A 22,529-nucleotide genomic window follows, 5' to 3' on the forward strand; every position below is an offset into this window, starting at 1 on the left:
CTTAGTTTGTGTTCTTGGGAAAGAGACAGTTCAGGGGGGGGAAAGAAAAACTTATTCCTCAGTGTCACTGAGTTGTACCTGCAGAAATTGTTGAGTTGGCTCATGTTCTGCTGTAAACGTGTTTTCTGCCGATGAGCATAGAATGTCTGAGAGAAGACCAGAGGCCTGTGGCCGTCTGCAGGCACTGCAGCAGGCAGCCCCCTTCATCGTGCTCCGTCAGACGGGCTGCTGCCAATACATGTCTCACTGCACCTGGGAGCTGTTTCCACAAGCTGCATAGAATGCAGGATTATAAAACTATCTCAGACCCTCACCCTCAGTAGGATAACTCTGAGATGTAGGCTTGATACTCTTTTTTTTTTTAAATCATGTCCTCAAAGGAAAAAGTGCCATAGGCTTAGACTAGTATATGACTCGATAATGTGTTCTCTATCAGCCACCTTCCTTTATCACTTCCCCCTCCTCCTGCTGTGTTTTCAGCACATCCATTTAAACTCCTTGCCCCCAACCATTTTTCTCTGGATCTGCTTCTAGAGCAGCCCAAACGATACCACATAGCTGCTCCATAAGGTTTCCAAGGCCGGGAATTTGGGGAGGCGAACTGCCTCATCTTTCTCTCAGAGCAGCAGGTAGGCCACACCACTGGCCCTGCAGTTAATGTTTCAGCACTGAACCCACTGCACCACCAGCGATCCTTCAGATGAAAACAAGCATTTTAAAGAGACTGAATCATGGGTAGGGTAGGGAATTGCACTGTGATGTATTTTCCTTGAAAGGATACACTTGGTTTAAAATCCCAAATAGCTTGTATGTTTTTCAAAAGCAAAGATTGTTAGTCACGGTGGTGGGGGTTTTAGCCCCATGCCTACTCTTCACCCACACCCACTCTTATGTGGCCCTGTCCCCAATTGGTAGGAGAAGGAAGAGGCTCCGGGCAGTTTGTGTAGGGCCTAACATGATTGCGTAACAGTCCGTGGCGGTGCTTATTAGAAGCACCGATTCCATGGTTGCCTTCTCACCATTTCTGATCCCTGAGGCCTGAGGTGGGGGCCAGAAACCAGTACTTCAGTCGGCGCCCCTGGCTAATGTTCGGGTTGCCAGTCCACGCATAGAGACACTGTCTGTAAACCACTGGCCCTTGGGTTACGGGAGCAGTTGGTGCCCATGCGTGGCTGCTTTGAGGAGCCATCGAGGAATAGGGGTTCTGTTCCCGGGCCTGCCACCAGGCAGCTTGGTATTGCTGAGGAAGACCCTTCCCTCATGAGCCGGACCAGGAGCAGCTGACTCAAATAACCTTGCTGCTTCCTTTGGCTTTTGCAGAGTTTGGGAGCAACCCAAACAAAACCAAATAACTGGGGGGTGAAAACTTGGGGCTGTCATGTCTGCTGGATATTTCTTCCCACATATATGGTTTCTTTGATTTCTTTCAGGAGCTAAAGGAGTGCTCGGGTCATGTATTTGTGGACTCTGTGCCTGAATTCTGCTTACCAGAGGTAAGATTAAAGTTAATCTTACTGTGGAAATGAAGTGCATCCTGGAACCTCCCCAAATGAAATCGAGAAATAACTTTAAGGTGCTTGTTCTTTCAGGCATGTAGTTAGTGAAAATATCTTTTAGGAGTTTTTTATACTGTTTCTCAATAATTGAAGTCACTCTTCTTCCTGCACCTGTCTGTAAAGCCCCAGTAACACTTCTGTTAAAATTTTAAGCAAGTTAGGGAATTAGTTCAGACCTTCCAGTTTTATAATGATATTGCCTACATGCTTAGATTACCATATCTTGCTTACAATGGGTAGCTGACCGTGGAAATTATCCAGTAAATGCCAATAAAATATTTAAAATTCCTGCGGGCCTTAAATATATTGAATCTTATATGGTTTCTGAGCTGAGTCATGAATATCTGTCTGCCACGAGCATGTTGTCACAGTGAGACTTGTTTCAACTGTTTAGGTGCAATTTCATAGTTCTAAAGGATGCTGACATATGCTTCCAGTCCTTTGAAAGGAAACCAGCCAGTCTCCGCTGACAAACCTAATTCCCAGAGTGGCCTCGGGTGGGGCTCTGAACAAGGCAGATGAAATATAAGGAAGCCAGTGGCCAGTCCAGGGTTCCTGAGGAAGTCACTGAGAAGCTGCCGCCCAGGGCATTACAATAGCCACGGAATTATTTTCACAATTCAGTGTTAAAGAACATTTCAATTGCACTTGCCTTACTTTCCCTCATCCCCTTTGATACCTTGTAACTGTTTTTCCTCCTCTCTTCAAAATATGAGGGAGTTTCCAAAAGTTCCCAAGAAAGTTCTATTTTAATTCCATTTTTCCATGTTTTTTTTTCCACCATGAACTTTTGGAAGTGTGTGTGTGCGCGCGCGTGCGCGCGCAGAATAAGTGGAGGACTTGTAACTGTGGTAGCAATTTGAGATACAGAACTAAGAAGCATGAAGGTGGGGTGTTACCAAGAATCCTGCCCTCCCCCTTGGTGCTGTGGAGCTTCAGTTGTCAGACTTACTGTCATTTCGGAATCAGTGGGGCAGTTCCCCATCTGCTCAAAGATTCCTAATCCCATGTACTACGCTTACTTTCTCTTCACCAAATATGACGCTCACTTCCTATAGCCTTCCATTTATGGGCAGCAGTGTAGAATTTATGAATTGGTATTCTAAAGACTTTCTGATGTGCCTCAGGATTCTAAGCTTTTAAACTGGACAGCAGCCATTTCAAATTTACTTTTTGCTCAGATATAAAGGTTTGTCACTATATTTAGAGTTCTATGGCATGCAAGAGTTTTCAAACAAGATTTTTTCCTGCAAGGAAGTAAGTGTCACTGTTTTAAAGTTGAGCTGGCCATTATATGATCAGGAGAAAATAGACAGGGAGTAGAAGCAAGAGCATCTCATTGCTTTGTTGTAAACAATCTAGTTATTTTGATGACCTATGGGTGAATCAACCAGACACAGCCCTTGTCCTCTTGGAATTTATAATCTAGTATAATTCCCTTAAATACTTCTGTATTCCTCACAGATCTAGCACTGTATGGTACCCAGCCAATAAGCTATAGTTATTTTGACCCAACTTAAGATCAATAGGATTTAAGTGTTTGATGTATTTGATATATATATATTTTTAAGTTAAAATGCTGAGGGGGAGGAGGGAAAAAAAGGAAACCAAGCTGATTCCAGGAACCCAAGTGGAGGGCGAATTTTGAGAATGACGAGGGCAACGAATGTATAGGGGTGCTTTACTCAACTGATGTATGTATGGATTGTGATGGGAGTTGTATGAGTCCCAATAAAAAGATTTATTAAATTAAAAAAAAGTTAAAATGCTATTTATTGGATTCTATTGAATGAAAATGTGTATGTAATTACATAAGATTGAGTCTACAAATAAGTGTGGATATGAAATATATTTCTCAGGTAAAATGAAAAATGTTTACGTCAGCACTCTTAATGGCTATACAAAATGAAATTGTATATAGTGTTGCTATGTGTAATTAAATATAAATATATATGTTGTTAGGAACCATCGGGTCAGTTCTCACTCATAGTGAACTTATATAACAGAACAAAACACTCTCCAGCCCTCAGGCACCCTTACTGTGATTGCTATCTTAAAGCCTATCGTTTCAGCCACTGTGCTCACGGTTTCTTGATTTTTGCTGACCCTCTACTTTATGAGGCCTGATGTCTTCTCTAGGAATTGGCCCTTCCTGATAACATGTCCAAAAGACGTGAGATGAAATTGTGCCATCCTTGCTTCTAAAGAGCATTCTGGCTGCACTTCTTTCACATCAGATTGGTTTATTCGGGCTCCATGGTACCTTCAGTACTCTCACACCCACCTTAATGCATCGGCGTCCGGCCTCTTTGTTCTTCCTTCTTTGTGGTCCTGCTGGAACACGCAGCAGGTATTTGAATATACTGAGTCAGGTGCTCCCTAGGCCTCCTGGTGACATCTTTGCTTGCAACACTTTAAAGAAGAGGTCTGTGTTCATCTGGGTAGACTAGAGAAACAAACCCATGGACACACATATGTGTATAAGAAAGAGATTTATGTACAAGAGCAATTGAACATTGAGAAAACATCCCAGCCCAGTCCAGATTAAGTCTATAAGTTTGCTATTTGCCCATATGCCTGATACCAATCTATAAAGTCCTCTTCAGACTCACAAAACACGTGCAATGACACCGAATGTAGAAGATCACAGGGCAGTGGGTAGGAAATCTTTGGATCCAGTGTCATTGGAAACATCTCAGCGCTGGCAGGGGTCTCTGCATCAGGGTGGGCCCATCTGTCTTGTCAGCTGCAATGTCTCGCAGGGTGTTAGCAGAGAGTCTCCCACCTCCAAGGAGGAAGTACCTTGGAGGATTTCCCAGAATCTTCAGGAGAAGACCATGCCCACAAAGAAGCCTCATTGGCTGTGATCTGATTGGCAGACTAGACTCTACTCCTTCACTCATAATCCTCTCAAATGGACAATTATATAACTACTTCAAGGTCTTTCGTGGGTTTGTCTGATGCAATACGTGGTTTCGTTTCTCGACTGTTGCTTCCATTGATGTTCATTGTGTATTCAAGTACAATGAAACCTTCGACAACTTCCATCTTTTCTGCGTGTATTCACCCTGATGTGGCTGATTGGTCAGTTGTGGGGATTTTTGTTTCCCTTATGTTGAGAGGTAATCCACATTGAGGTCTATAAATCTGAGCCTCGTTATTAAGTGCCTCAAGGTCTCTTCGTTTCGAGCAAGCAAAATAACAGAGGTTGTTGCTGAGTTTTCGTGTAATCCTAGTGCTACGTTCTTCATGTAGGCTAGCTTCTCTTATGTGCTCAGCACACGGATTGAGTAGGTATGGTGAGAGGATACAACCCTGATGCACACCTGTCCTTATTTTCAAACTCACAGCATCCCCTTGCATTCGAACAGTTTCCTCTTTAAGTATACTTGTATTCGGCTTTCATCTATCCTCACCAGATTTCTCATCAATCTGGATGCTGTGGGGTGGTTCCAGTCAATTAGAGAACTGTCCCACCGTCTCACCCACTACCTGTATGTGTGAGGAGAGGTGGTGACGCCTCTGATTAGACTGTCACCCCTGTCTTTTTCTTCTGGCTCCACCGCTCTGCTACTCTGACTGAGGTTCTTGATATGTTTAGAACTGGCTTTCGAGTGGTCACGAATCGTGGTAGCAGTGCAGTGCTACGGGATCCTTCTTTCGAGTGGTCACGGATCGTGGTAGCAGTGCAGTGCTACGGGACCCTTCTTTCGAGTGGTCACGGATCGTGGTAGCAGTGCAGTGCAGTGCTACGGGACCCCTCGCATAATGGTCAGTAGGCCGTTGCGTTGGCAGGGCTGTGCTCAGCCTGGAGTTGAGGGTGGCATAAATTGTCTCTTGTTGTCGTGAAGCATTTCGTGCAACCTGCCAGTGAGTAGCTTATGACCTCCCATCTAGAGGCTGTCCTCAGAAGCCTGTAATGCCTCGGCAGCCTTATTAAACTAACTTATTTTATACGTAAAGTCATTCAACCAGAAAATACCGACAGCCAGCAAGGTGCACTGCGGCTTCTCATCTGCTTAAGTCACTTGGGAGCGCTGCTGCAGCCGCTCTGCGGAGGGGATAACAGCTTGACTACCTTTTCTCCTAACGAGCGCACTTCCTGCCTTAACCACACACTCACCCTTGGTGGGCTGTGTCGTTTTCTAAGGTTAATTGTTCCATGAAGGGCACCTTGGTGATGGCATGGTACGGAACCATAGTCTCTCACCCCTGCCCACAGAGGCCGCTGCTTTTAAAGATGCATTCCATTTTCAAAAGGACACTGAGGCCTGCTAAGGAGTAGGAGGTGGCAGAGAGGAGTCCAACTGGATTCTTGACCTCAGGGAAATTCAATTACTGAGAGACAGGATAATGCCCTGAGGTGCTGTGTGCAGCTGGAACACCCCGAAAGACAAGGATGCATAAAGTCCCTTGCGAGTCATGAGGAAGACGTGCTTGTCTTTGTAGAAATCAGAGACACTTTGTGGAAAAAGTGACACTTAATTGAGCCTTAAAAGACTGGTAGGTCCTAAAAAATTGGGAACTATATGAGAAAATGTTCCATTCTGATGACTCGCCAATAAAAGTTTTCATTAAATTTACCAAAGACTGGTAGCATTGTCCCTCTCAGCTGTTAACCTGTCTTTTCCCTTTTCACATCACCTTAATGGAGTCAAAGGGTGGACTGAGGCTGGAATAGTTGGGTCTCATTTCCTTGCATGGCACTGCCCCACTATCTAACACCAGTCATAAGTTGCCACCCACATCCATTTTGGGAACTGAGTTCCTGGGACGGCTTTTTTTGTTTCTCACTAACCGGCAACAGTGGTGCATTCCAGACAAGTACATCTGGACAGGTTTTCTTGTTCTCCGTTTCCAGTTACCTGGATTCTCTTGCCAGGCACCAGGTGCTGAGGCCTCCCGTCACCATTCATCCTCATGTGTCTTAACTCTGAACTGTGCCCCAGTAAAACCAGAGTGCTGCTGGTGGCCTGGCTGCATTCGCATCACTTGCAGCCCTGCCCTGCCCCCGATCTGATGGTGTTAAGGAAGCATCCTAAGATGGGAGGCTAGAAGTGTTGCAGGAAAGCGTGGTTTTTCTGCAGTACAGAAAGCGACATCTCTGCAGGTGACAACGTCATTTTTCAGTCACATCATGTTGATCGATGTGCCCTGAACAGATATGTATCATTCCCTCCCCTTTCTTTCAGACCGAGTTAATAGATCTGTCTACGGTCGATGTGATCCTCATCTCTAACTATCATTGCATGATGGCGCTGCCCTACATCACTGAGCACACTGGCTTCACCGGCACCGTGTATGCCACCGAGCCCACTGTACAGATCGGCAGGTGAGAATCCTTTTTCTCAGCCCATTAGGACGTGGCTAGAAAGTGCCCTTCCTTTGGGAGAGATTGTTTAATAAGAGGTTAGGCCAGGGCCGGTTGTTACTTCCAAGCAGGTGACCCAAAGCATTGGCATGTGTAGGCACCTTTCTAGATTCAGAAAAGTTAGTGGGATTTCCTAGTCTTATTTATTTACATCAACTGGTGATGTCTCCAGAGAGAGCTTTCCTGGGCAGCTAATCCCAATTAGGGAAGGCCACAGCAATGCACAGCCAGAGGCTTCAGGGAAAGGGAACTTAGCAGATTTAAGAAAAGAAAAAAGAAATTGCATAGCTTTGTTAACAAATTGTCTTCCCGTCGGTGGCTTAGACAGCTTGTCAAAAGCAAGGGCTGAGCAGTGAGATGGATGGGTATCATGATGGGGTGAAACCCAGACTTTAAGGTAGAGTCGCGAGTGAGAGGCTTCTCTGCCATCACTTTCTCAACCCTGCCTTTGTTATTACAGTCACGCCTCTGCATGTCTTCATCTGGTAGCCGGTTGCTGCAAAGAGCATCAGTTAGTGAGGGTGGGGCATGGTGGAAATAATGGAAGAGAATGATCCCAGGAAAAAGAACTGCTTTGAAAGAAGTGACAAGTGCTGTATGAATTGAAGCTGCCAGGATCAAGGATATGGGATTTAGAAATTCACATAGCGTTTGGGTGCTGGGGTCTAACAGGTGCTATGAGTGCTAGATATCTAACAAGATAGAATTACTAGAAATAAAACAAAGTATTCATTTGGCTGTGTGTCACGCCATTTGCATCACCTGCAGTGTGTTCAGAACACCCAGGGATCTGAGGATGGACCATTTTAGCAAAGTAAAACACTCAAGATAATTGATCCGTTTCGATGAGAGTATAAGCTACAAACATTAGACTGTAGTCTGAAAACTTTAAAGCATGAAATTGAGATGGAGCTTCTCATGAAAGCTTCAGTCAGAAGGATAATGAGCTTGGATTAGAATTCTTGGGACCCTGGAGCAAGCACTGTTCCAGAGATGGAAGGAAGAGGCAGTATTAAGGACTAAATAAACAGATGGGGGGGGGGGGAATGAAGTTGTTTAGTATTCAAATGATAAGAAATGTATGGTACATCCTATGTATATGTTAGCTCTGAGTGGATTCAGGTCCATGGGGAGTACATGTACTAGACTCTGAAAGGGAATTCGGTATGCTGGATTTGGCCATCCTCCCTCTGGCCATCCAGACTTCTATAACTGTTCTGTGCCCCACATTTCCCCACATCATGTGTCCCATTGATCCACCAGAGCAGTGGTTCTCAACCTTCCTAATGCCACAACCCTTTAATACAGTTCCTCATGTTGTGGTGACCCCCAACCTTAAAATTATTTCGTTGCTGCTTCATAACTGTCATTTTACTAGTGTTATGAATCGTTGTTCGACCCCGCAAAGAGTTGTTCGACCCCGCAAAGGGGTCGCGTTGAGAACTAACTGCTGCGCTAGAGTGCGGCGTTTCTTAGCATTCCTTCACTGTGATTCCCGGTGAATTCATATTTTTCGGTTATTTGTTGTTGTTTGTTGTTTAGTTAGCTTTATTTATTTATAAGTTTCACCGATCTACAGTGTGCATATCATATTTGTAAGAGCTGTGCAACCCTGGCCACCAGGACTTTTCTCTTTCCTTGTCCTTGTTGCCGGCTCTTGATTGCCCACCACCTCCCCTACCTGGTTCCCTTGGAACAACTAATCCAGCTGTGGTCTCTCTAGGCTGCCATGCTCCTTCCATGTGGACTTGGCTGATGCCTCACTTGGATGGCTGCTTGTTTGAAGACAAGTCTTTAGAGCGCACCTCTTTGCACACTATTTCATTAAATTTCAGGATTAGCCATAAGAGTCAAAATTCCACATAGATTTTAGCTAATTTCAAAAGCAAGTCAAGAACTTAAATTTTTTAAAAAATATCCATTAAACACTGTAATTTAAAAAGCCACTACCCCTGCTGCCACCCAAATCAGGTATTTCCATCATTTAACTTTTGCTCCTTTTGTATTTTTAGTAACAAAGATGTGTTCAACCTTAGGCCTGTGTATGTCATTGTTTGTAGCCAAGAAATGCACAAAACTGGTTTTAAAGGGGGAATTTAAATCATGAAATTTAGAATTTGGAACATGGAAATTCTATGGGAAGGCCAGGCTTTCGTTTAACTTTATTTAATACAGCGACCACATGTCTGTGTTAACAGAAGACAATGAGGATGAGGGTGGGCAATCCGATTCTCCTGCCTGCAGTGTTGGTGCATCTGTCTTTCTGCTTTTCAAGGTGGTTCATCACTTTCTGTTCATGCTCAGGCTCCTCATGGAAGAGCTGGTGACTTTCACTGAGCGCGTGCCAAAGGCTCAGTCTGCCTCCTTGTGGAAGAATCAGGATGTACAACGGTGAGGAATGCGCCTCTCTCGTCTTGTTGATCATAGAGCTTTGTGCTTTCCCAAATAGTCTCAAATGGTTATTTTATTTATTTTTTAATAATTAAATCATTTTAATCTACACATACATCCATTGTAACAAGCACTTTTGTTCATTTGTTTCCCTCATCATTCTCAAAACATTTGCTTTCTACTTGAGCCCTTGGTGTCAGCTCCTCATTTTTCCCCTCCCTCCCCACTCTCCCCTCCCCATGAACCCTTGATAATTTATAAATTATTATTATTTTGTCATATCTTATACTGTCTGAAGTCTCCCTTCACCCACTTCTCTGTTGTCCGTCCCCCAAGGAGGAAGTTATACGTTGATCCTTGTAATCTGTTCCTCCTTTCTCCCTCACCTTCCCTCCACCCTCCCGGTATCACCACTCTCTCCACTGGTCCTGAGGGGTTCTTCATATGTCCTGGATTCCCAGTGTTTCCAGTTCCCACCTGTATCAGTGTACATATTCCAGTCCAGCTGGATTTGGAATTGGGATCATAATAGTAGGGAGCAGGAAGCATTCAAGAACTATTGGAAAGTTATATGTTTCATCATTGCTACACCACACCCTAACTGGCTCGTCTCCTCCCCATGGCCCCTCTTCAAGGGGATGTCCAATTGCCCTGGGTCCCCACTGCACATTCCCCCTCATTCGCAATGCTTTGATTTTTCTTTTTTTGGTATTTGATGCCTGATACCTGATCCCTTCGACTCCTCATGATCTCACAGGCTGGTATGCTTTGTCCATGTGGCCTTCGTTGTTTCTCAGTTAGATGCCACTTGTTTAACTTCAAGCCTATACGACCCCAGACTCTGTATCTTTGGATAGCCGGTCACCATCAGCTTTCTTCACCACATTTGCTTGTGCACCCTCTTTGTCTTCAGCAATCATGTCGGGATAGGCTGTTGTGCTTCTACCAAGGGAACAAGTAATCTAAAATCATTAGCAAGGAGGATATAAAAGGTCTAGCAGGGCTGGATCAAGAACAATGTAACCGAGAAGAATTCCTGAAACTGAAATGAAGGCTAAACATGATAGTGGGACAAAAGGAAAGTACAAAGAAATAGAGGAATGAACTGGAAGGCAAAGGGCATTTATAGAGATCTAAATACAGGCATATACAGATGTAAATATATTTATATATGATGAGGGGGAAATAGATCTATGTACATATATTTATAGCTTTAGTATTAAGGAAACAGATGGACAGTGGCCCCTACTCAAGTACTCCCTGAACACAAGAACACTGCTCTAACAATTCGGCAGTCTGAGATGCTCACATTCCTGGCATGATCACTGAAGAAAACAAGTGCACAAACAAATGTGGTGAAGAAAGCTGATGGTGCCCGGCTATCAAAAGATATAGCATCTGGGGTCTTAAAGGCCTGAAGATAAACAAGCAGCCATCTAGCTGAAACAACAAAACCCCCATGGAAGAAGCACACCAGCCTGTCCTGACAAAATCGCTGAAGACAAAGCAGCTGCATGAGCAAATGTGGTGAAGAAAGCTGATGGTGCCTGGCTATCAAAAGATATAGTGTCTGGGGTCTTAAAGGCTTGAAAATAAACAGGCGGCCGTCTAGCTGAGACACATCAAATGGTTTATTTTATGTCGATAGAATTATACTGTTGAACTAAAGGTTTTCTTTTTCCTATGTTATGGAAGGGTTACATTTGATTCAGCTCGAATTTGGGGGGAAGTGCAGAAATACTCAGAAATGGGTAAAATGGTGCTTTATCTTTGAAGTTCAATGGAAAATCAGATAAACAGGCAGATTATAGCCCCCTGGCATGTATTTTAATAGCTGTCTGACCAGTACTACAGGCATTCAGAAAAAGTATGTTTGTCATCTGCTGAAGGGAAGACATCTACTGAAGAAGACGTGCTTTAGGAAATGATGATGACAGTAGCTCTTAAAGGAGGAAGCGGACTTTTCCAGATTAATAAAACTATGAGGACAAATGGGCTAGGCACAACCTCCTTGGTCACGGCGAGCTCAGAGGCCAGTGAGAAATTAATTTGGATTACGATTAGGGTGGACAGAGAGAAGGGAGAGATGAAACTAAAGAGGAAGTTGAAGTGAGAGGATGATTCTTATGTGTGAGGTTTGGTAAGAATTATAAAAAGAGGCCAGAAAAGAAGTGATTAGGAAGGTGAGGAAGAGAGCTGAGTATGGGTGCTTAGTAGCCAAGGGAATGCAAGGAAGCCAGTGGCATCAGATGCGGTGGGAATATCAGGTAAGAGAGAAATACTGTCCATGCTGTGGAATGAGGAAATCATTAGCAATCCCAGGAAGATTAGGTTCAGTGGTACAATCGGAAACCAGTTTATGGAGGTGAAGTAAATGCATAGGCAGCTTCATTCCACTGCTGTTTTCTGATTTGAATTCTTACTTTAGGACACCAATCGTTCTTGATCTACTGGGGTCTCTATACCCCTGGCAGCTGCTTCCTTCACCTCCCTGAACCACAGGAGTCCCGGTCTCTAAGCTTTAGCATGAGGCTACAGATGAAAAACATCCTTTTTGACTTGTAGAGCAGTATATGGTCCATACACCTGGACCTAAGTTCAAGTTCTTCCAGTTCTCCTCCCACTGACCTCTCTTTCACACCATGATGGCTTAGCCAGTCCTTTTCTTAATTTTAGACTGTCTCAGGTTACATGAATCATCATTCTACTTGAAAGTGTGCTTGTTGATAGGAAAATAGGTGTTTCAGGGTTGTGAGGTGAGTATATGGGTCTCGGCTGGGCACTCCTTGCATGCATGTCATTGATCTTGTTTAATGGCTGGAGCATTCACTGTGTGCCACGCACTGTTCTGAGTGTCAAGATCAGTGGGTTCAAACTCACCGGCTGCTCTGTGGCTCCTGTAATGATTTTAAATCTCAGGAACCCTAAGGAGCAGTTCTGCTTTATCCTGGCGGGTCACAGAGTCAGATCAACTCAGTGGCAATGGTGGGTTTTAATCTGTTAGCAATCTTTTAATGCTCCCATTTTACAAAAGAGCAAACAAGTAATCAGGTTGCCCACTCACTGAGCGCATGGCAGGATCTGGATTCAGACTCGGACAACTTGGCCGATTTGTATTGGACCCCACCCGTGTGCACACACCTCCTCCAGCATGTATGTGGCCTCCTTGCATGTGAGGGGAGGAGTATAGTTATCTATGCACATTTTCTCCGGTGTGCTTATACTTCTGTTTTCTCTTTTGGGTATATGGTGTCTGTATAACTTCACATTAAGACACATTTCCTGGAGTACACCTATGTGAATCTGCATATGTATATGAATGGTATTCATGATCTTACCTGGTCTATCAGCTGTATTACGTGGTCCCCTCATCTCCTTGTTTCGTGTTTTCCATCTCTGCTCCCTTTTCTCTTACCCACTGACATACCATCTTCTCCCTTTTCCTTCTTTCTCGTATGTCCCTCCCCACACACCCCACACCCACTATGTATCTCTTTCCCTAGTAAACTTATGACATTGTTTTCTTTCCCTGTGGACTACATGTACCTTGGCTGCCTCCTTTTAAATGTATAGCCTGTATAATATTCTGCCACAAATAATTTGGCACATCAGAAATAGTGTTCAAAAATCAGTATTTCCTGACTTCCCTGGACCAAGGCACAGGAATGTGCCTTGTCTTCTGTGACCTTGGGTAAAGAAAGTCCTTGGCAGTCTTCCTTTACCTCCCATTCCTAGCAAACACTACAATGTAATTAGCTCAAAAAAATAAATGTCACCATAGATTAGGGGAAAGGTTGAATAAAATTTGATGAAGGAAAAGGCGAGGGAAGGTGTCCAAGAGATATTTCCCAGTGTTTTAAAAATCTGGTTTTTTTTTTTAAAAAAAGGCTAAACTATAGCTTGCTATGTTGCCACCTGGTGGACAAAAACATCAGAAACTGGCAAAAGCCAGCTTGCTTGGTAAAGGATGGAGGAAAATTAATTGATTAGTGGTAGACCAAATTTTGGTTAGACCCTAGTCAAGTATCATGTCATGAGCTGAGCCATAGTTCTAGAGAGAAAAAAGGAAGGGTCTGATTATTGACTAAGACATGCTGAAGGGTAACGAGACCAGCCAAGAAAGGTGTGTCCTCTTCTTGTCTCCTAGATAAACTTGGCATAAACATTAGACAAGATAGAAGAATTTGAAAAGTGATTTATAATTGACATCAGAAGAAAGGGTTCTTTCTAAATAGTCGCCACGAATTTCGACTTGTAATGAAATACTTATGCTTAATTGAACAATGACTATGCTAAAGATTTGAATCACTTTAACACTTCTTTGTTAAAGCCACTTGCTATCTGTATCCCAAACTACCTTGGCACACTGGTCTGTCAACATTTTTTTAAGTGGAATAGGCCTTGTGGAACTGTTGGATAAAGCATTGGACTCCTAACTTCAAGACTGGCAGTTCAAACCCACCAACTGCTCCTTAGGAGAAAGGTGAGGCTGTCTGATCTCATAAATGTTTATAGTCTTAGAAACCCGGAGAAGCATTTCTGTTCTACCCTGTAAGGTTGCTTAAGAGTTGGAAGCAACTCAATGACAATGGGTTTGGTTTTATTGGATTTTTTTTCCTGATTCTTATATTTTTCTTATCCATTTCCTCAAAAGTAGGGGGTCATAAACACAGATGTCTCTAGAGATGGGGCAGATAACATAACAGAGTAAAGTACAAGTAGCAAGTAGACACATTAAGTTGGGTAAAGGTGAGGATGATATATAATAAAAGGAAGGGCAACAAAAAATTATGAAGGCAAAATAAGGCCATGGGAGGAATCAAAGGGTTAAAGACGAAACAGGAAAATGGTGATATATATATGGTGTATACACAATGCTACAATATCAGTAATCTATGAGTGGGTATATAGACACATGTGGGAAGGAAAATGGGACTAGTCCCATGAATATTTCTTCATATGTGTTTATATATACTGCAAATATATTCATGAATCTCATAGAGCATACAGGGAACAAAATTATGAAAACATCGTAGGTGTAACCAAACACCTGGAAGAATGAGTCGCTGGCCATGGGGGCTCAGGACCATAGTCTTGGGACAACCAAAGTCAATTGGTTTAATGTCATTCACAAATAGAGTGTTCTATCAACAACTAAAGTCTTCGAAGCATGTGAGTAGCATCTGAGGTGGAACTGTTGGTTTCCCCTGTCTGGAGTGAAGAAAAATGAAGACAATCTGAGCTGCATGGCATGTTTCTTCAGTGGGCTCATGGAACACATGAGACTCAGCTGCCATGACCTGGAGTCCAGGTCAGCTACATAGTGCCGGCTATCAGTACCAACTACTCTGAACAGGGTCACATTAAAAGATCATGGATGGAATAAAAGAAAAAATGTAGAACAAAATTCAAAATCATAAAAATGACCTAGCCTACTAGTTGGATAGAAACTGATGGATTTCCTGAGTCAATGGCCCATAGTCATTCTTCAGACTTGGAACTGAACTACTGTGGTTCACTTTTCAGCCAACAATGCACAGGTCTGTACAGCTAACCATGAGACGAGTGGTCTGTGGACAGGTCTGTATGGCTAACAGTAGGACACTTCTAAGAATGATGGACCCTCTGAGGCCAAAAGGGCATCATTTGCCCAAGAACAAAGTTCAGATTAGAAAAGATGGAAACAGAGGAAGTAGAGTAAGTGGTGTTGTACTGTGGGGATTACGGTCAATGACACGACACAAAATGTGTATGGATTGTTGAATGGAAAATTGATTTGCTTGTAAATCTCCCCATTCATGATAAAAAAAGCTTTTGTAAAAATATGAGATAAGGAGTGAAGTAGGCTGGGGGGAACTGAGAGCTAGTGAGCCCAGGCCCCTCTACAGGAGCAGCAGGCACTCCAGGGAACTTGAGCCCATTGTTGGCGAGTTTTCCTTTTTTTTTTTTTTTTTTTCCAAAGAGAAGCTCAAAAGAATCCTGTTAGATGTTTGAAATGTCAGGGGTGTGTGTGTTGGTTCTCAAAAAACAACAACAGACAATGCACGGTCCAAGCAAAACACCTGTGTGGGCTGGGCCTCGAGTCCCATTTCGGACTTGTACTTAGCTATTCCATAGGCATCCTCAAAGTAGCTCTTGGATAAATGCCTAGAATTAAAGAATCTGATTAGCTTCAGTTACTAATCAGACCATCAACTACGGAATACAATAAATTAAAATCTTTTAAACACGTTGGTCATAGGAATCTGGCAAATCCCACTAAATCATGTAGAGTTAGTTTGAATTCTCATTTGATTTAGTGTTAGCACATATAAACCACCCCCCACCACCCCCAGAAAAGCAATTACTCTGGGGTTTTTGGCAGCTGTATGACATCCTGCCTCAGTTGACACTCCTCCTTGAGATTTATGTGGCTATCCTTCCTAATTTTGACATTGCAGCTTACTCTTTTTAAAAAGATGGCCTCTGAAGGGTAGGAAAAGGAGAATCCCTTGTAATATAATTTTCAAGTCCCTGGCTTTCCCACACTTACTTCACAGTTTAGGTTTTTGTGGGAATTGGAAAGCAAAGTACTGCATTGAAGAGATTAACTCGGCCATTGTTGTGTTTTGTAAGGCGGGCTTTTTGTTTTTCTGTTTTGTGGTATGAGATTAGAAAGCTAGCAGTTCTACTTAAAGATAAGTTGTTGTAGCAGATATGATCATCTTTTCCCAACTCACGAGCCTAAAGGGCTCAAGATGTATCCGTGGTTGGGTGAGTTGCTGTGGCAGCTGTTGGCACGTGGCTTCAAATGAGGGTACTTGTGCATGCAGGGAGAAGACACACCAAAAAACCAGTGTGTTGTAGTTTAAATCCCGCCCCTCTGACACTCCTTGAGTATTTGTAGAGATGTTTGTCAGCTTTATATTGGGAAGAAAATGAATCACTTTGGGCTTGAGGTCAAATAAATTGACTTTTGATTTTCATATCAGTTTCTTGGCTGTGGCAAATCAGCTAGGCTCAACTTTCTCAATTACTATAAAGAAGTACTGTTCACTCATTCATACTGATGTCAGGTGATTTAGGAGAATCTGTCAGATTCTTATAACCAACAGTATGGGGATTAACTAAGTACTATTAGGATGAGTCTGAAAGTATTGCTACTAAACCATAGCTAACTTTATTAAACACAATTATCAAAGCATGATGCTACAGGCATATACGAACTGGACGTGTGTGTGTGTGTGTGTGTGTGCGTGTTACTAAATGCCTGGGCCTATTCCAAACAAAACGTTAAAACATGCCTCTGTGATCAGTGGATGGTTGAAGAAAAGTAATACACGTGTCTAAGGTCTTTACCAGAAACCAAACCTACTGCCATCAAATTGATTCCAACTCAGCAACCCTATAGGACAGAGGAGAACTGCCCCTGCCTTGTCTTTCACCACGGAGCGGCTGGTGGTCTCAAACTGCTGACCCTGCTGCTAGTAGACCATTGGGTAACCACTCTGCCAGCAGGGCTCTTATTAGGGTTTTTTAAAAGCACGGTCCAATCAGAACAGTTCACCACTTACCTGTCAATTTGTCGTACAGCAGTGGCTTGTATGTTGCTAAGATGCTGAGAGCTATGTCACGGGTTCAAATACCAGCAGGGTCTCCCTTCAAAGTGAACAAGTGTCCGCAGAGCGTCCCGACTAGGGACAGAGTACGAAGAAGACACAGACCGTCTACATCGAAGGGTTATTTCGGTTATTGCCAGGTGCCGTAAAGGCGGCTCCTGCTCATAGCCGCTCTGTGCACAACAGACCCAACACTGCCAAAAAGAAAACAGAAACCACTAAAATCTGGAGCAAATTTAAAACGGGTCAGAAGAGCCAATGAAAAGGTGTTAAATTCTAAACAACCTGCCTGGGCATTAGTCCACTTTCTTCTTCTCCCTGGCTGATAGCAAGGCTGTCCCCACCCCTGCCCTATCATCAGAAGGGAGTCACAGCAGTCCGCATGGGGACCCTGCACATGCATTTGGGGCTTTCACTGTCACCCATCCCCTCTGCAAACCGGGTTGGAGCAATACTCTTTTTACAAACCGAAGCTCCAGTGTCAATACTTGTCTATGTAGCCTAGTGTAGTACGACATCCACCTGACCTCGGAATTGGAATGATCCATCTTTCTAGGGCGCTTGCTGTCTTCTGGGCAAGTCCACTTAAGAGACCATATTACAAATAAGACTTGTGTTTGTTTTTTAATGAGAATGGAATCAGAGCAAAGTTATTTAGAATTGTTTGTGTGGTGCATTGTAGTCTAATCATTAGTTTGTCTATTCTAGAAGTAATTTCATCATAATATTCATCTAAATAAAACGGAGTATAATCTCATTTTGAGTTAGTACTGATAAATGCTTGATTATGAGGCACGCTTTTGGTAAATTCATTGTAGATCATCCCTCCACTGACACCTCCCACCTTCCCTTTCCCTTCCCCTCTCCTTGTGTGATACACTCGCTTTGCTGGGATGGAAGGGGGAAAACATTTTTCTGCTTCTAATATTAGTCGTATTTTCCTCCTGTACTCATCTTCCTGTTTCATTCCTTTGTTCATCTATTCCACGAACACTCAACTGAAACCCAGCCTGTGGTCTATAGCTCAACCTTTAAGGGGTCTCTGTCAGCTTAAAAGGAGCCCTGGTAGCATAGTGGGTTATGTGTTGTGTTGCTAACTGCAAGGTCAGCAGTTTGAACCTACCAGCCACACCGAAGAAGAAAACTGAGACTTTCTGATCCTGTAAAAATTTACAACCATGATAATTCTATGCAGGGTCACGATGATGAGTCAGAATCAACCTGATGGCATTTGGATGGTGTAGTGGTGGTAAAACAACTTAAAAGTCTTAATTTTCAGGAAAAACATATATGCCCTTGAGCTGCCTGTTGGTCTGGGATGCGGGAAGAGGCCCTAGGCTCAGGCTACTGGCAGCTCACTGTGAAAGAAGTTTGTTGGGGCTCCCGTGTGATAAGGACAAGACGCACAACGAAGTCTTTCATAAAGTCCTTCTGGCCTGTTTCTACCCGAGAACTGCATCTTGATAAATTAGAAAGCCGGAAAAGCAAACTAGTTCCCACTGGGTTTCCTTATCTGACTTATCCTTAGTCGGTTCATAGTCCTAATGACTGACTGACTGACTATAAATGCTCCCTGTAATTCTGTTTTCAGTAAGCATGAGCGGAGGTTCAGGGAAAGCTGGGTTAGACAAGAGCACAAGAGATAAAAGGAAGTAATGACAACGTGGCTAAACATTTAGAAAGTGATAAGCAGGATATTAACAGAAGGATTTTGTGTGGGTAAATACGGAAGTCAAAGGACTCCAAGTATATATGTTGAGTTACTCCTAAGTGCCCAGCACCATGGTAAGTTTATAGGAGTTAAAAAAAAAAAGGCTGAAAACATTTTCAGATAGAGGTTCTGGAGCAAAGATTACATACCAAGTGTCCAGACTTATGTTGAGCTTTACAGATTAAGTTGAGCTTGCGTGAGGAAAAGAGACCTCTCCGAGGTAAGGCAGCAGTCGCGAGCAGAAACCTGGCGGCATGGTTTGCGTGGAAGTCACAGGTGTGACTAACGGCAGCCTCTTGCTCCCTGGAGAGGAGGAAGAGGAATACACAGGCAAGCCTGCAGGTTGTGCAACACTGCCCGTCTGAGCTGATTATCAAGGAATCACCTATAGTGAATGTTTCTGCATAAACAAATCTCTTCTTTTTCTGCCATTTGTAGGGTGCTCTCATGGTGTAGTGATTACATGTTGTGCTGCCAACCGCAAAGTTGAGAGTTCAAAACCAGCAGACCCTGCACAGGAGAAAGATGAAGCTCTTTACTCCCATAAACAGTTACACCCTCGCAGACCCACCGAGGCACTTGCACCCTGCCCTGCGGGGTTGCTGTGAGTCAGAATTAATGTGACAGCAGTGGGGTTTGGGCAGTGAGATGGCATTTTATACTGAGGAGTAGGATGTGGGAAGACCCGCATGAAAATACAGCTAGGCGGGGAGGACCGTAGGGCCGGCCCCACCATGGGACACGATGTCCCTGCCTGAACCATGGGGTACAGCACGAGAGACACAGTGAGGGAATAGTGCACGGTCTGACCCCATCACGCTGGGGCGAGGCACTGAGAGCATTCAACAGAGCAGCAGGGGGAGGAGAGTGATGAAATCCCCGGGGAATACCCAAAATAGACTTTGGAAACAGAATGTGGCACCCCATCAGATTCCACTGGGAAATACTCCTAAAGACCAACAAACAGACTTTGAACTATTTATAGGCTTTTCCATTTTTGTCATTGGCTTTGTTATTGTTTTGTTGTTGTTTACTTCCTTTGTTTTATTTGTCTTTGCCTGGTTTTTGCACTTATTAATGTATCTGCATGTCTATCTAGATAAGATAGGCGTGATAAATAATTTGGAGGTGAAAAGAACGATTTTGGGGGGATTCGGGAGAAGAGGAGGTGGGAGAAAGGAAGTGGGAGTGGAACCAACCCAAGGACAAAGGAACAACAAGTGAACTAAAATCAATGGAAGGAAGGAAGGTTGTAGGATGCCTAGTGGGGCTTAATCAAGGGCAATGTTTAACAGTGAGGAATTATAAACTCGAATGAAGGCCGAACATGATGGTGGGACAAAAGGAAATAAGAGGAAAGAACCAGGAAGCAAAGGACACTTAGAGAGGCATAAATACAGGCATGTGCGTGCGCATCAAGAGGGGAATACAGCTATATACTCATATCTATATGTTAAGAATTAAGGTTGAAGATGGACATTGGGCTTCGACTCAAGTACTCCCTCAACACAAGAATACTTTGTTCTATGAATCCAGCGTTCCCAACATGATCGCTGAAGACAAAGTGGGTGCATCAGCAAATATAGTGAAGAAAACTGAAGATGCCTGGCTATCAAAAAAATATAGTGTCTGGAGTCTTAAAGACCAGATAAACAACCAGCCATCTAGCAGAGAAGAAACAAAGCCCACATGGACGAAGCACACAGCCTGTGTGATCATGAGGTGTCTATGGTTATCAGGCATCCAAGACCCACAACAAAATCATACCCAATGTGAATGGGGGGGTGGGGCGTGGAGTAGAGACCCATTGCCCATCTGTAGACAATTGGACATCCCCTCAGGGGTCACAGGGAAGAGATGAGCCAGTCAGGGTTCAGTATTGCACTGTTGAAACACACAACTTTCCTCTAGCTCTTTGGTGCTTCTTTCCCCCCACTATCATGACCTCACTTCTACCTTACAAATTGGATTAGACCAGAGCATGCACACTGCTACAGATAAGAGCCAGCAACACAGGGAATCCAGGATAGATAAACCCCTCAGGGCCAACAATGAGAGTAGAGATACCAGGAGGATTAGGGAGGGGGACAGGAGAAAGGGAGAATCGATCACAAGGATCAACCCAGTAAAGTAGGTGAGGGGCAATGGAGGACAATGTAAGATATGGAAATAATCTATAACTTATCAAGGGTTCGTGAAGAAGAGCGGGCAGGGGAGGGAGTGGGAAGAAATGGGGAGTTGATATCAGGGGCTCAAGTGGGAGGAGAATACTTTCAAAGTGATGGCAGTATTTGTGCAAAGGTGCTCGACACACTAGATGAATGTATGGATTGTGATAAGAGATGCAAGAGCCCCCAATAAAAGTATAAAGAAAGAAAGAAACTATGTAGCTAGGTTTTTCACACTTCTAAGTCAATTGTTTTTCCACCTGCAACACTGTAGCCGATTTCTCTAGCAATACGTTTTGGACTACTAAGGGCAAAAGAGTAGATACTTTGTATTCATGCTCCCCACTTTCTTTCACTGTAGCTTCAGAACATTTGCTTACTCTGTAGGCTGAACAGTCTCCAGCAGTCACAAGATCTGGTACAATAGTGACCAGTGGGTTAGAGTTTCAGGCATGAGTAAGTAAGCGGCCACATAGAGTGTAGGAGACTCCTGAGGTAAGTAGGTAGGTTAGAGGGCCTTAGGCTTGTGGGAGCTTGTCACTGGAAGAGCTATATTGCATGTTTTATAGGTAGCTTTTATAGAGTGTATCGACTGATGCGGGCTAAGATAATAAGCCTTATAAAGTCTTACTAAGATCAATGGGTTTTAATGTAAATGTAATGGTGAACTATTTAGTGTTTGTGGATGAGTGTGAAGGGTGTGTGTATGGTGTATGTGTGTGGGGGGTTAACATTTTAAATGTATTTAGACTGCTCTGTGAAGGAAGGGCAGCCAGGAGGCAGAGGAGAACGCTTGGCTTTTATCATCTCTTTGGCTGTCTTCTACTGCTAAATGTGTCGTAGTCTTAAACTCCTTGTGAGCAGGAGCTCACGACTGCCTGTTCCGTACTCGGTCACACTGGATCCGATTTGGAGCGACCCTGTGAACAACAGAGGAAGCACGGCCTGGCCCTGGGCCATCCTCACCGTTGTTGTTCTGTTTGAGTCTGGTGTCAGCCCCGCTTTGCGAGGGTCTTCCTGGGTGCTTTGCTGCCCCTCTAACTTGCTGAGCACAATACCCTTTGCCAAGGCCTGGTGCCTCCTCACAGCATGTGCAGAGTATGTGAAAAGAAGTCTCGCCATCTTGGTTCTGAGAAGCCTTGTGGCTGTGCTTTTTCTAAGACAAGGTTTGTTCATTCTTCCAGCAGGTCAGGGACTTTCAGTATTCTTTGCCAGCACCAGAATTCGCATGCATCAATTGTGCTTGGGTCTTCCCTATATACAGGACTTAAATACTAGGGCTATAGTCAATGCTGAGTAATTATTCAATGATTCAATAGTGAGACGCCTAAGACAATTCCATGTACATAGTGCCAATAAGTTAAATAAGAAAGTCTTTGTGTGTTTGTTGATGCAGAAGGTAAGTAGGAAGATTCCTGTTACTTGGTAGAGAATTAACAACAATTTAATCTAGATGATATTTTGGCTAAATCTGTTTTCAGTGATTACATTCTTATGACTGTAAAAACTCAATTCACTGGCCATATAAACATTACCAAGATTGTTTTACCTCCCTTGGTCAACTTTCTGTTTTCCCTTGAGTTAATGATTGTCTTATTTTCATATTTACTTAGTTTTCTGTGTACTTACTCATCTATCTCTAAACTCTCCCCCGTTTATATGTCTCTCCACTGTGTTCAAACTCAATAAGTGCTCTCACAATTATGTTTTCTTGAAAACCCCTCTCCCAGCACC

The 22,529-nt window shown here is 43.5% G+C and overlaps 1 protein-coding gene across 1 annotated transcript in view; it reads left to right on the plus strand.

The window, feature by feature from the left end:
- Nucleotides 1-22,529, plus strand: part of INTS9 (integrator complex subunit 9) — a 108,568-nt gene that overhangs the window by 41,446 nt on the left and 44,593 nt on the right. Inside the window, exons 4-6 of the mRNA XM_075556452.1 lie at nucleotides 1,431-1,493; nucleotides 6,749-6,888; nucleotides 9,232-9,318. Of these exons, the coding sequence (XP_075412567.1) occupies nucleotides 1,431-1,493; nucleotides 6,749-6,888; nucleotides 9,232-9,318 (290 nt within the window). The remainder of the gene's footprint in view (nucleotides 1-1,430; nucleotides 1,494-6,748; nucleotides 6,889-9,231; nucleotides 9,319-22,529) is intronic.

This window comes from Tenrec ecaudatus, chromosome 8 (genome assembly GCF_050624435.1).
Source record: "Tenrec ecaudatus isolate mTenEca1 chromosome 8, mTenEca1.hap1, whole genome shotgun sequence".
Lineage (NCBI taxonomy): Eukaryota > Metazoa > Chordata > Mammalia > Afrosoricida > Tenrecidae > Tenrec > Tenrec ecaudatus.